Consider the following 13,952-nt stretch of genomic DNA (forward strand, 5'->3'; position numbering starts at 1 on the left):
ACACTATACACACTACATATATGACACTATGCACACTACATATATGACACTATACACACTACATATATGACTCTATACACACTACATATATGACTCTATACACACTACATATATGACTCTATACACACTACATATATGACTCTATACACACTACATATATGACACTATATACACTACAGATATCACACTATACACACTACATATATGACTCTATACACACTACATATATGACACTATACACACTACATATATGACTCTATACACACTACATATATGACTTTATACACACTACATATATGACTCTATACACACTACATATATGACACTATACACACTACATATATGACTTTATACACACTACATATATGACACTATATACACTACAGATATGACTCTATACACACTACATATATGACTCTATACACACTACATATATGACACTTTATACACTACAGATATGACACTATACACACTACATATATGACTCTATACACACTACATATATGACACTATATACACTACATATATGACTCTATACACACTACATATATGACACTATACACTACATATATGACACTATACACTACATATAGGACACTATACACATTACATATATGTCTCTATACACACTACATATATGACACTATACACTACATATATGACTTTATGCACACTACGTATATGACACTATACACACACTACATATATGACACTATACACACTACATATATGACACTATACACACTACAGATATGACACTATATACACTACATATATGACTCTATACATACTACATATATGACACTATATACACTACATATATGACACTATACACTACATATATGACTTTATACACACTACATATATGATGTTATACACACTACATATATGACACTATATACACTACATATATGACACTATATACACTACATATATTACACTATATACACTACATATATGACACTATATACACTACATATATTACACTATATACACTACATATGACACTATACACACTACATATATGACACTATATACACTACATATATGACACTATACACACTACATATATGACACTATATACACTACATATATGACACTATACACACTACATATATGACACTATACACACTACATATATGACACTATATACACTACATATATGGCACTATATACACTACATATATGACACTATACACACTACATATATGACACTATATACACTACATATATGACACTATACACACTACATATATGACACTATATACACTACATATATGACACTATACACACTACATATATGACACTATATACACTACATATATGACACTATACACACTACATATATGACACTATGCACACTACATATATGACACTATGCACACTACATATATGACACTATATACACTACATATATGACACTATACACACTACATATATGACACTATACACACTACATATATGACACTATACACACTACATATATGACACTATACACACTACATATATGACACTATATACACTACATATATGACACTATACACACTACATATATGACACTATACACACTATATATATATATGACACTATACACACAACATATATGACTCTATATAGAGTGGGTGGGTTGTCGTTTGTCAATATTGGGTTTTTTATAAAGTATTTCTTAAGGCATAATTTACGTATGAATTTTTCGATTCCAATAAAGGTGTCAAATTTGTTTAGTTTGGCTGTGGGCGCAAATTTCAGTCCTTTATTGAACAAATTAATTTGTGTTGGTGTAAGTGTAGCGGAGCTTAGGTTGACGACAGTGTTAGCATCTTCATTGATTAAGTTTTGTAGTTTCTTCTGTCTTTTTTTCCCTTGTCCTCTTCGTATGGTCTTCTTTTTTGGTTTTGTGTCTGGGGTTGGTACTGTGGGTATGTGTTGTGTTTTTGATGATCCTGGTATGTGTTCCGTGAGTGTATTGGTTTCTGGTTGTGATAGTCCTGGTGACAATCTTGGTTGGTTTCTCTGTATCTTAAATTGTATCTGTGGTTTGGTGGTGTGTAGTGGTTGTGTCTTTGATTTTGTGGTGATTGTCTTGTGGATCTTGTGCGGATTCTGTGGTGAGGCGGTGTCCTGTCTAAAAAATGGGGATTAGACAGTGTCTCATATTTATTGTTGGTAGGTATGTTGTATTGTATATGTTCTGAGTTGTCAGTTGGTGTTTTGTAGGTTTTGTTGGATTGAGGGGTTTCAGGTATGAGAGTTATTGTTTTTATGGGGTTTTTAATTGTTCTACTTTTCTTATTGATAATGTCTTGTTCTATGGTGCCTAGATTTTTGCAAATTCTACGTTGCCAGTTGGTGAATTCTTAATTTTGTGGTAATTTATCTATGGTTTCTTTTGTGTGATTAATTTTTGTGGTGATTTCTTCTAGGATTTGTGTTCTCCTTTTGATTATAAGTTGTATTAGGGCTTTAGATTGGGTTTTTAGGAGTAATTCCCATTCTTTTGTGAATTCCTCATTACACAAATCATATGATGGTGATTTGTATAGTTGGAGACCTTTCGGTATTATGTCTTGTTCTAGGTATAGATTGAGGGATTTTATCTCCCATCTTTGTCTGAGCTGTTTCGTTAGTAAAGTTTCTAGTTCTCTGAAGATTTCTGTTATGGATTTTTCTCTTTGTTGTTCGATATTTGTGTGTATGTGGTTATCCAATGTGAATGTTTCTACTCTTTGTCGTTGGTTTTCTATATAATGCCAGATATCCATGGTTGTAGATGTGGGGAGCTCTACTATAGTTTGGTGAAAGATAGGATAGTTGTACAGAAGTAATAGTGGCTCTCCCAGATTACTCCCTGGAGTGGTGCTCCTGTGTCTCTTAATGTGGTTTACCTAACCACTGATGGATATATAAATGATAAAAGTAAGGAAATCGACAGGCACTCTATATCTGGTTTTTAAAGATATTTATTGTTGGATATTATACAGAGTTTTTATTCAATAAAAGATTTTTTTTTTTAAATGTTAGGGTTTTGTTTCGTTTGTTTGATATTGGAATTGGGGTATTGAAAGGTGTGATCTGAAAATATTATTCAGGTGTGGGGGGCTGTGTATGGTGCTGGTATTATCACCCAAAAGTAGTGAGGTATAGGTGTGATGGAGATACTGATGTCTAATCGTTAGTTAATAGTTGGGAGTAAATAATCGATAGGTATGCGAATTGTTAATCGATGGGAAATATAATCGATGCGATATAATCGATAGGTAAAAATAGACAATGAATTCGTAGGTTGACAGGGAAAAAAGAAGATAAATAAAGATAAAACGATGTAAATCTTGAGGATATCAAAAAATGGTAGTGGAAGTGAAAAAAATAAATAAATAGAATATAATATAATATATATGAATAAAATATATAAGAATAGGGATCCAATAATGTCCAAGAAATATAATGTCCAAGAAATATAACGGAGATTGTCCATAAATATATATATAAATAATATGTATTTAAAAATTAAAACAGAGCTGGAAAAGGATTTGAAGTTAGTCCAGTATCATTATATAGTCTTTGCAGGTGTAATGGCGTGCGTAAATACAGGTAATACTTGTCTGCCGTCAGAGAATGGGTTTGTTGTACAGTGTTCACTTTTGTTTTATTGTTGGTGGCGTCCCACACAGCAAATAATTGTACTCACCCTGTGGTCCGAGTTCGATAGGGGTAGCGCCATCCTGGTTGGTCCGCTCCTGGTCTGATTTCTGATGAGTCTCATCTGCTATTTCACTCCCCGGCATCTTCCCATTTTGAATTTCATTTTATTGTTAGGGTTTTTTCCTGCTGGCGGAGTGTATGTCCATGTTCATGTGGACTCTGCAGTTACTTTTTGACTCACCTTTTCTATTTATATATACCATTTATCTGCGGGTTGTGTATATCTTGTATTCACCATATATTTATTCCGCTGATTCCATACATTATTATATTTTTGACCGGAGTGTCCCTCCCAGGGTGGCGCCGTTCTTCTCTCTCCCTGCTCCTTTTTGTTCCCTGCCCTACTGCATTTTTTATGTAATTTCTATGTCTTGATTTGTTATAATAAAACTTTTACAACATTTACTTTTTGGCCTTTTGAGCTCCATTTTTCTTTGTTGTTCTGATATGATACCTTTGTAGTAGAGAAATAGTCGGTGTGATCCTCCTGGTGATTTGTTTGTCCACACTGTATGTTGTGCGCTCTTTCCTGCTGGATCGGCGTCTCACGTGGTTGTTAGCCGTTCAGTTGGTGACTTTTTCTTCGTATCCTAAACTTCGTAAAAATTTGCAAAGAGTTTTGTATGTAGTTGCGATGGTCTGAGGTCCTTTTAGCAAGGCGTGGGTATTGGTGGGTAGTCGCAAAATAAGGTAGGAACACCTCGAAACGCGTATGGCAACTTGGCATCATATTTTGCGACTACCCACCAATACCCACGCCTTGCTAAAAGGACCTCAGACCATCACAACTACATACGAAACTCTTTGCAAATTTTTACAAAGTTTAGGATACGAAGAAAAAGTCACCAACTGAACGGCTAACAACCACGTGGTAGATCACGTGAGACGCCGATCCAGCAGGAAAGAACGCGCAACATACAGTGTGGACAAACAAACCACCAGGAGGATCACACCGACTATTTCTCTACCAAAACAGGTATCGAACTCGGACCGCAGGGTGAGTACAATTATTTGCTGTGTGGGACGCCACCAACAATAAAACAAAAGTGAACACTGTACAACAAACCCATTCTCTGACGGCAGACAAGTATTACCTGTATTTACGCACGCCATTACACCTGCAAAGACTATATAATGATACTGGACTAACTTCAAATCCTTTTCCAGCTCTGTTTTAATTTTTAAATACACATTATTTATATATATATATTTATGGACAATCTCCGTTATATTTCTGGGACATTATATTTCTTGGACATTATTGGATCCCTATTCTTATATATTTTATTCGTATATATTATATTCTATTTTATTTTTATTTATTTTTTTACGTCCACTACCATAGTAATCATTATAGGGCTTTAGATGCCTTCTGTATCACTTTACATATTTGATTGAGAGGATTTTCTTTCCACCTAGAACTTGGAGTCGTGCTTCCACGCGGAGGGTTGTGGACTGTCGTTAGAAAGCCTCCACACAGCCACCTTCATTGTAAGTACAACTGTTCTTTTCCAATTCTGAATTGATGAGTTATAAATGTGAAAAACTTATGGGCCCAGATCTACTAACCCTAAAGATGGTGTAGGCTTAGACCGTCAGTCTAGACCTGCCCCAGATTTATCACAGGGGAGGAGAAATTTGGTGCAGGGACAGACACTTTTCTCTGGCTCTATAAGAAACTATTGGTCGGCTTACCTTTCAGACAGAATTTTACACCAGAATTGCTCTAAAATGGCGCATCTCAGACCCCACCCCTTTCCCACAAAGCTCAGCCCACTTTCAGCTTAGCCCCTCCCCTTGCCAAGCATATCAGGAAAAAGTATAGAAATCCGAGATTTTGTATTGGTCTGAAAAATCAGAGATAAGGAGATGAGCTGCCTAAGAGCAGAGTAAAAATACTACTGCTACTAAAGAATCTCAAGGCTGCACAGAGAAAGGGGCTCAATTTTATTTTATAAAAACCAATTATTTTTAGCTCAAAATCAGTATAATGCAATAATAAAAAATTGAGTCTGTTCATCATTTGTGTCACCGTGGCCTACAACAAACAATGGCGACACAAAATCATCTTTTTTAGGCGTGTATTTCTGTGTACAGTATATTACACTGTTAAAGAAAATCATATGACTGAGAATACCATGAGAATTTAATATTGTATTTTGTATATTAGAATCATGTTTGATATTACTATAGTTAGAATATAATTCTAACATGTAAAGCTCTCCTGGACAATGCCACCCGTATAATATGTATTTCGTACCCTATGTATTGATTTATGGTATTTGGAATGGCTAAATGCAGGTTTTTCAGATATTGGGCTGCAGCATTATTACGAGCATCTTTATACCCCCCTCTTTAATATTAGCCAGTTAGCCACACAAAATATAGTTGAAGTAGAATAAAAATATGGCTATGTGAATGCGGGCTACGACCAGAACTCTTAAACCACTTTCCTATTTTTTCTCTTCCTACAGACCCTAGAGCAGGATCTAGAACTTTGTTCCTCCAGCACTCGGAAACTAATAGAAAGGTATTATCAGCAGAAGATCCAGCAACAGGTAAGGACCAGACGGACGATGCCGAGAGTCTCACATGGCCACAGTTACAGGCAGAATAGATTACTTCACCAGTCCGATAAAGTCTACGTAGGCCTGGGCAGCAGATCTGCAGGCATATCAGTACAGGAATAGACTTATATATCATGTCAAGCATGGACAATCTATGTCTAGATAATTCTATGATAGATTTTATCTCGGTTTTTATGTGTATGGGCATGCAGCCTCAGGGTTCTTTTTGTATAGTTAAGAATTTAGCTCCTGAAAACCCACATATTCCAAGGCAGGAAGCAGCAGGTATAGAGATATTAATTGCTTCCTATTGTGTACTATGTACAGGTGAAACTCGAAAAATTTGAATATTGTGCAAAAGTCCATTTATTTCAGTAATGCAAATTAAAAGGAATTTCATTAATGCAGCTTGAAATTAGAATTTTTTGAAAATGTTCAATAGTCTAGGCTCAAAGTGTCACCCTCTAGTCAGCTAATTAATCCATACCCCCTGAGCAAAGGGGACCTGAGATTGTGACTTTGCGGTTTTCATAAGCTATAAGCCATAATCATCCAAATTATAACAAAGGCTTGAAATATCTCGCTTTGCATGTAATGAGTCTATCACATATATTAGTTTCACCTTTTAAGTTGCATTACTGAAATAAATGAACTTTGCACGATATTCAAATTTTTCGAGTTTCACCTGTACATGCATGTTGCACTTTTTTATATGTACTTATTATTTATCAGTCCAAATGTGCACTATAGAGAAGGTCTGATCCCACAGATGATCTACTGTAGTACAAACTGCTGAACAGATAGATAGAAAAGTGTCAGAACTCAGAGGATATCACAGCTTGCTGTGTATGTATATGAGGGTGTGTAGCTGCAAACTGGTCTAAGTTCCCATGCTGACCTGTCCTCCACCAAAAGTGCTCATAATGGACAACTGAGCATCAGAACTGGACCATGGAGCAATGAAAGAAGATGGCCTAGTCTGATGAAGACTGTTTTGTTTGATATCATGTGGATGACCGATCGTGTGCCTCACTTACCTAAGGAAAGAGATGGAACCAGAATGCACTATATTCTGGACAATGTTCTGCTGGAAACCTTGGGTCCTGGCATCATGTGGATGTTATTATGACAGGTGCCACCTATCTAAACATTGTACAGACAAGTACCGCCTTTAGGACAGAGTTATTACCTAATGCTTCTTTTAGCAACATAATGTCCCCACCACACTGCAAAAAGCCAAAAACTGTTCACAAATGGTTTCAGGACCACGACAAAGTGTTCAAGTTGATAAACTCCGGTGGGGTGGGGTGGAAAACCAAGGCCAATCCATAGAGGCTGCACCTCACAACTTACAGGACATAAAGGATTTGCTGCCAAAGTCTTGATGCCAGATACCACAGGACACCTTCAGAGGTCTTGTGGACTCCTTGCCTTGCCAGATCAAAGCTGTTTTGGTGGCATAAGGGGACCTATACAGTATTAGACAGGTTTTTCTAATGTTATGCCTGATCAGTAAAGATATTTATTTGTCAAGTATTTCATATTTACATATTTGAACTGCTTACAGTATGGATCCAGTGCAGAAAAGTATGGAGCTGTTACAGTAAAAGTCAGCTACCGGCAATCCGAGCAGAAACTGCACATTGAGATCCTCAATGCAGCAAATCTTCTTCCTCTGGATTCCAATGGTAAGCAAAACGCACACACACATTAGGTAGCAACGCAGAAAGTAGGCGTTGGAGAGGATGGGAGTGGTGGTAGCACAGTGAAGGTGGTTGCACTTACTCATGGTGGTTCCCCTGCTGCTGCTCTCCCTAGGCTGAGCGTGCAGTGGTTTCTTCCCTTGGGGCATTCTCTTGCAGCTTCTAGTCTCAAGGATGAAGTTTCCCTGGACCAGGCTTCTCTCCAGACCTACTTTTTAGGAGCTCACTCCAGCTTTGATGATCAGACACTCTCTTTCTACTAGCCTGGGAGGACAGGTCCAATATTCATATGACACACTATATGACACCCACACACACACTTGGTGGTCTATGGCAGTAGATGGATTAATAGGTTTACACTTTGTTCCTTGGTGATCTTGTGAAGCTATGGCTGTGATTAAACCACAGGATCTGGTAGTCTTGAACCCTTCTCCCCCTACCCCAGATTTTAAGATCCGCATACCTTTTAGCAAGATTTGTTGATCAACTACATCTGAAAGGGGTTGTCTGACCTCTAATTCAACAAGGGCCAGATGTGTGTCTTGCTTAGGGACACATTACTGCTGAGGCCAATGAATGGTCAGTACCTTTTTTAAATATACACATACACATTCTGGTATTTTTGTGTTAGGTATTGGAGAACCTCTTGAAGAGATAATCACATTTACCATCTTTTTTCCCTGGTCCTCTCCTCAGGCAGCAGCGACCCATTTGTTCAGCTGACGTTGGAACCTAAACATGTTTTTCCAGCAGTGGAGTTGCGGTCAACGGAAGTCAAGAAAAGTGAATTAAATCCACTTTATGATGAGACCTTTGACTTGTGAGTGTCTACAAACAACTTCATTCCCCCAGACCCATTCCACAGGTTTCTCACCCAGCAAACCTTTTCTGCACTGATGAGGGGCAGAAAGCCCCCAAACAGCTGTCTGCAGATCGGACCTTTACTTATGGAAAAATTGGTTGTGGGTTATGTTAAGAGGTCATGTTCCAAAACCTGACATTGACTTATAGGGTAGCCATTCAATAGGTTGCACTAGAAAGCCAGCTTTAGTCCTCCCAGAGCATATTTACAATCTTTACTCACGAAACCTAAAGTCCTTTTGCGGCCCCAATGAAGTGAATGGGTCAATATCAGACCCGCAAAAAATGTGGATTGGATGTGGACAAAAAACACGGTCCTGTGCATAAGCCCTAACACTTAAAGTCAAGAAGATATTTTCCTTCCACAGAAATAAATTAATTGATAGGCCTTGCTTGGATTTCCCCACTAGACATTAGGCAGAGCTGACCATAGGGGGTGTATGATCTTTGCTGCCACACAGAGCTTATTGACCTCCCCTGCAGAAGAGGGTGCCCATGCCTCCCGTGTCCCTCTTTTTGACCCAAGTCCCTCTGTCCCTCTTTGATCCTTAATTGTGCCTCTTTTTTTTACCTGGGAAATTAATGCATAAATGTATATTAATAAATTTACTGAATTGCTCCTTACTAAACTATTTGTATGGTTTCTACCTGTATAGTATACCATAATTTCATTATTTGGTGCAATTTCTACCTTAAAATATCTATAATCTGATGATTTATGTGCTAATATTTAAATTGATATTAAAGTGCAAGAAAAAGAATTGTCCCAGGGGGCCCCATATGCTGTAAAAAAAATAAAGGAACTTACACTCACCTAACCGATCCCCAGCTGCTGCATTTCTGATGGAGTCAGTAATTATGCTGTGGGCGGAGTTAGAGGCGTGGCCTAGTATGGAAAAGATTACCGCGATGTGCGCTGCACAGGTTGCCCCTCTTTGTGATTTTCAAAAGTTGGGAGGTATAGGTGCCAGAGATGTTCTCAGGTCTGAGGTTTGTGGCCATCACAGATCTTGTACAGTGGGATTATTTATATATTGTATAGCACTGTTACTTTATCTATGCAGGTTTTTATTTGGTTACTGTATATTTGCATCATTTGAACACTGTAGAGTGGTATGTACTTAGGTTTTGTGTGGGACTACTATGTAGGTAGAGAAGAAAAATCAGTCTCACTTCAGGTGAAGTATTGTAACTTTATTCCAGCGTATTAAAATCCGTATACAAGTGTACATAAATCGGCGCGTTTCAGACCTCTTGGATATATGGGTCCTTCCTCATGACAAACATGCATATGAAATGGGAGCACCTCCTTATATATCCCAGACTAACCCCAGGTTGATAGATATCACCTGGGAGGAGGAGACATGAGGGGGTGTTCCCTTGCAAATTAACCAAGTTAAAAAAACTTTATACAAGCCAGAATCAAAACAAACACGAGAAAGAGACTGAGGTATAAATCCTAACACTAAAACAATAATAGTAGTAATAAGTGGAAATCAAGGTTCAAATAAGCAATAAAGGGGGAATACGAGTATATAAAGGGAAAAGCCCATGATCTCATATCAGTATTGTAAGATGAGATCATGGCGTTTGTTAAGCCCATAGGGCTGGCGAGATCCCAGCTGGAAGATCCAGAAGGCCTCCCTATTTAGGAGTTTCCTTCTGTGATCTCCCCCCCCCCCTCCTCGGCGGCAAATGGACCCTTTCTATGCCCTTAACCTATAAATGGGAAACGTCTCGTGCAATTGCAAAATGTAGGCTGGCTGCGGAGACATTACGGTCTCTATAATGCGCCACATCAGATATGTGCCTGCAAATCCATTTTTTTTGCGGATTGGCAGTACAGCCCACATAGAGCAAAGAGCACAGTGTGCATGTGATAAGATAAACCACATGTTTGGTGTTGCAGTTGATGTAATACTGAATGTTGTATTCCTTTCCATTGGTCATAGATTTGAACGTTTTCTCAATGGTCATGTGGTGACAACAGATGCATTTTTTGTGTCCACATTTGAAGTTACCTTTATATTGTAACCATGTAGCTTGTGATTTTTTGCCATCTGAGAAAAAGCTAGGGCTGATAATATTGCCTAGAGTAGGCGCTCTCTTGGCCACACATTTAATTCCGTATTTTTTCATGATTCTACATATGGCAGAAAATTCTTGGCTGAATTGTGTGACGAAATAAGTCGCTTGTTTGCTATTATCAGTATCTACTGATTGTCTGGATGCCATAGACTGCGTGGGAAAAATAAGGGACTGTCTATTGATGTTTGAGACCGTTTTAGTGGCCTGTTGTATATTCGTGCGTGAGTAGTCCCTACGCAGCAATCTTTCAGTTATGTTAGAAGCTTCCCTTTCAAAAGCCTTTTGATCGGAACAGTTTCGACGGGCACGTATCAAGTCACCCTTAGGGATACTATGAATGGTGTGGGAGGGATGGCATGACTGGGCCAATAATATGGTGTTCCCAGCAAGTTGTTTCCGATGGGTAAATGTATTAACTTTGTGGGCATACACCTCCCCCTTCAGGCACAGATCCAGAAACTGGATCTCAGTTTCGTGAGTGTGAAAAACAAAATGTATACAATCAACCTTGGAATTAAAATATTCCATAAGCTCTGGTAATGGACGCCACATCGCCAGACCATACCATCAGCAGTTCGTCAATGTAACGTCCATACCAGAGCAGGCGATCCAGGAGTGGAGAGGTGTCGATGAGGAGAAAGTGTCCTATTCACCATGCCATAAAAATATTTGCAATGGAGGGAGAGAACTTGGCCCCCATCGACACCCCGGACACCTGTAAGTAAAAATTCTCACCAAACAGAAAGTAGTTGTGCCTGAGAAGGAAGTCCACTATCAGAACAACATATTCTCTGAGTACCTGAGTGTAATCACTATAATGCTCAAAAAACCACCTCAATGAGGTAACAGCTAGATTATGGGGAATATTAGTGTACAGAGACGTGATATCCGCTGTTATCCATGAATATCCCTCCCTCCATTCAAAATCAGCGAAGGCTTGTAATACTGCCCTCGTATCCTTCAAAAAACAAGGAATAAGTGTCATCAAGGGTTGTAACAGAGAGTCCACCCACTCAAAAAAGCGCTCAGAATAAGAGCCTATGCCGGCCACAATGGGTCTGAGGGGTGGGGGGAATACATCTTTGTGGACTTTGGGTAGCGCATGAAAAATCGGAGCTATAGGATGTTCCACAAAGATGTATTCCCTCTCTCTAGTGCTGAGACAACCACGTGACAGCCCCAACTCCAGGAGATTCTTCATTTCTGATTGAAAAGCCCTTAATGGGTCACTGGACAGTCGAACATAAACCCAGGTGTCACCTGACATGGTGGTCACAAGAGATCTATATAAGCCCTTGTCCATTACAACCACGGACCCCCCCTTGTCCGCCTCTCTGATAATGATGTCCTCCCTCTCCCCTAAGTCACAAAGGGCAGTTTTTTCTGCTGTGGTCATGTTGGAATATCCCTGTGCTCTGGTGGTGTCATATAGAAGACATCATTCTTTCTCTACCAATTCCTGGTATTTATCAAGAGCAGTTGAACGGGACTGGATGGGATAAAAATTCCTGTTATGTGTTTTGAAATGTGGGGAAGTATTAATGTAGCCCCCCTCATCGCTAATAGCAGTTTGAAGGGAGTTACATTGGACCAAAGCTGCAAAACTCATTGTATTACTACATGGTGTAGACATGACATTAACAGTGACAGACTTACTACTATGATTGCATAAAGATGTGGCCAAAGGAGCCGTGCTGTCAAGTCCCTGGTTTGTATCAGAGTCCAATGAAGTCTGCGATGGGGAAGAAACAACGGCATCCGATGCATCTCCCAAGGGTTCCCCCCGGAAATGTTTCCTCAATGTGAGGTTCCGGGCAAATCTATTGACATCCAGGATCGTGCGGTAGAGGTTGAAATGGTATGTAGGTGAGAACGATAAAGTTTTTTTAACTTGGTTAATTTGCAAGGGAACACCCCCTCATGTCTCCTCCTCCCAGGTGATACTTATCAACCTGGGGTTAGTCTGGGATATATAAGGAGGTGCTCCCATTTCATATGCATGTTTGTCATGAGGAAGGACCCATATATCCAAGAGGTCTGCCGTGACACTTGTATGCCGTGACACTTGTATACAGATTTTAATACGCTGGAATAAAGTTACAATACTTCACCTGAAGTGAGCCGAATTTTTCTTCTCTGTTTTCTGGATTTCACCGCATCCAGGTGCGGCATCCGTGCACCACAGGTGATCTAACTACTGCAGGTGAGAGCTGCCTTACAATTTCACTATGTAGGTAGTGTACAGAATATTATTAATAATGTACACTGTAAATCATTCTTCTTTAGATGTTTGTTTGACCAATCTATGACACTATTATTTAGGCATCGTACCATACGGCATTTATAATTAGGCATTGTTTGGTATGGTTGTTTGTACATTTTGTCATTGTATATCATATGGAGGGCACCACCCAGCACAGGTCTGCCGTGACATTAGAGACGTCTCTGACTACTGTCTTCTCTGTTGTCCTCCCTCAGCCTGGTGACCCCGGAGCAGTGTGAAGTCCCAGGAGCCTGTCTTATGCTGACTGTGTTTGACTATGATGCCATTCTTTCCAATGATCTGGAAGGAGAGGCGTTTTTACCTCTTGCAGATGTTCCTGGGTTAAAAGAAAAGACAAGCGATCCAGTGGCTACTATCCCACAGATACGACTAGCCCTCACCCATCCAAAAATCAATGGTCAGTAGGGTTTCTAACATTGATGTCATTTCACATATACTGAACATATGCAGATGTCCTTTCTTTATTTTCGTCCTTGGCTCGAGATATCCCAATATGACAGTCGTAAGATGACTTTGTGTTATTCTGTCAGGTGCAACACAATAGCTGGCCATCTTGTGTCGCTCATTTCAGGATATCTTAAGCCAGGGGGGAAGTTAAGGAAGGACACATCTGTCTAGTAGGTGTAGGTTCCACCTCTGGGACCTGTTCTTTCATAAGTGGCCGAGAATAGAGAGGTGGTCACACATGCTCTCAGTTATTTTCGGACGTGCCATTCCAAGCCAGGCATGAGATGACCCCGTACTGGA

General features: G+C 39.2%; 1 protein-coding gene across 2 annotated transcripts in view; it reads left to right on the forward strand.

The window, feature by feature from the left end:
* The window catches only part of UNC13D (unc-13 homolog D), an 84,281-nt gene that overhangs the window by 68,459 nt on the left and 1,870 nt on the right, over positions 1-13,952 (forward strand). For both annotated transcript variants that reach the window (XM_044297028.1, XM_044297027.1), the window contains 5 exons: positions 5,122-5,193; positions 6,177-6,260; positions 7,837-7,957; positions 8,669-8,792; positions 13,400-13,602. In XM_044297028.1, coding sequence (XP_044152963.1) covers positions 5,122-5,193; positions 6,177-6,260; positions 7,837-7,957; positions 8,669-8,792; positions 13,400-13,602 — 604 coding nt within the window. The remainder of the gene's footprint in view (positions 1-5,121; positions 5,194-6,176; positions 6,261-7,836; positions 7,958-8,668; positions 8,793-13,399; positions 13,603-13,952) is intronic.

Source organism: Bufo gargarizans, chromosome 6 (genome assembly GCF_014858855.1).
Source record: "Bufo gargarizans isolate SCDJY-AF-19 chromosome 6, ASM1485885v1, whole genome shotgun sequence".
Lineage (NCBI taxonomy): Eukaryota > Metazoa > Chordata > Amphibia > Anura > Bufonidae > Bufo > Bufo gargarizans.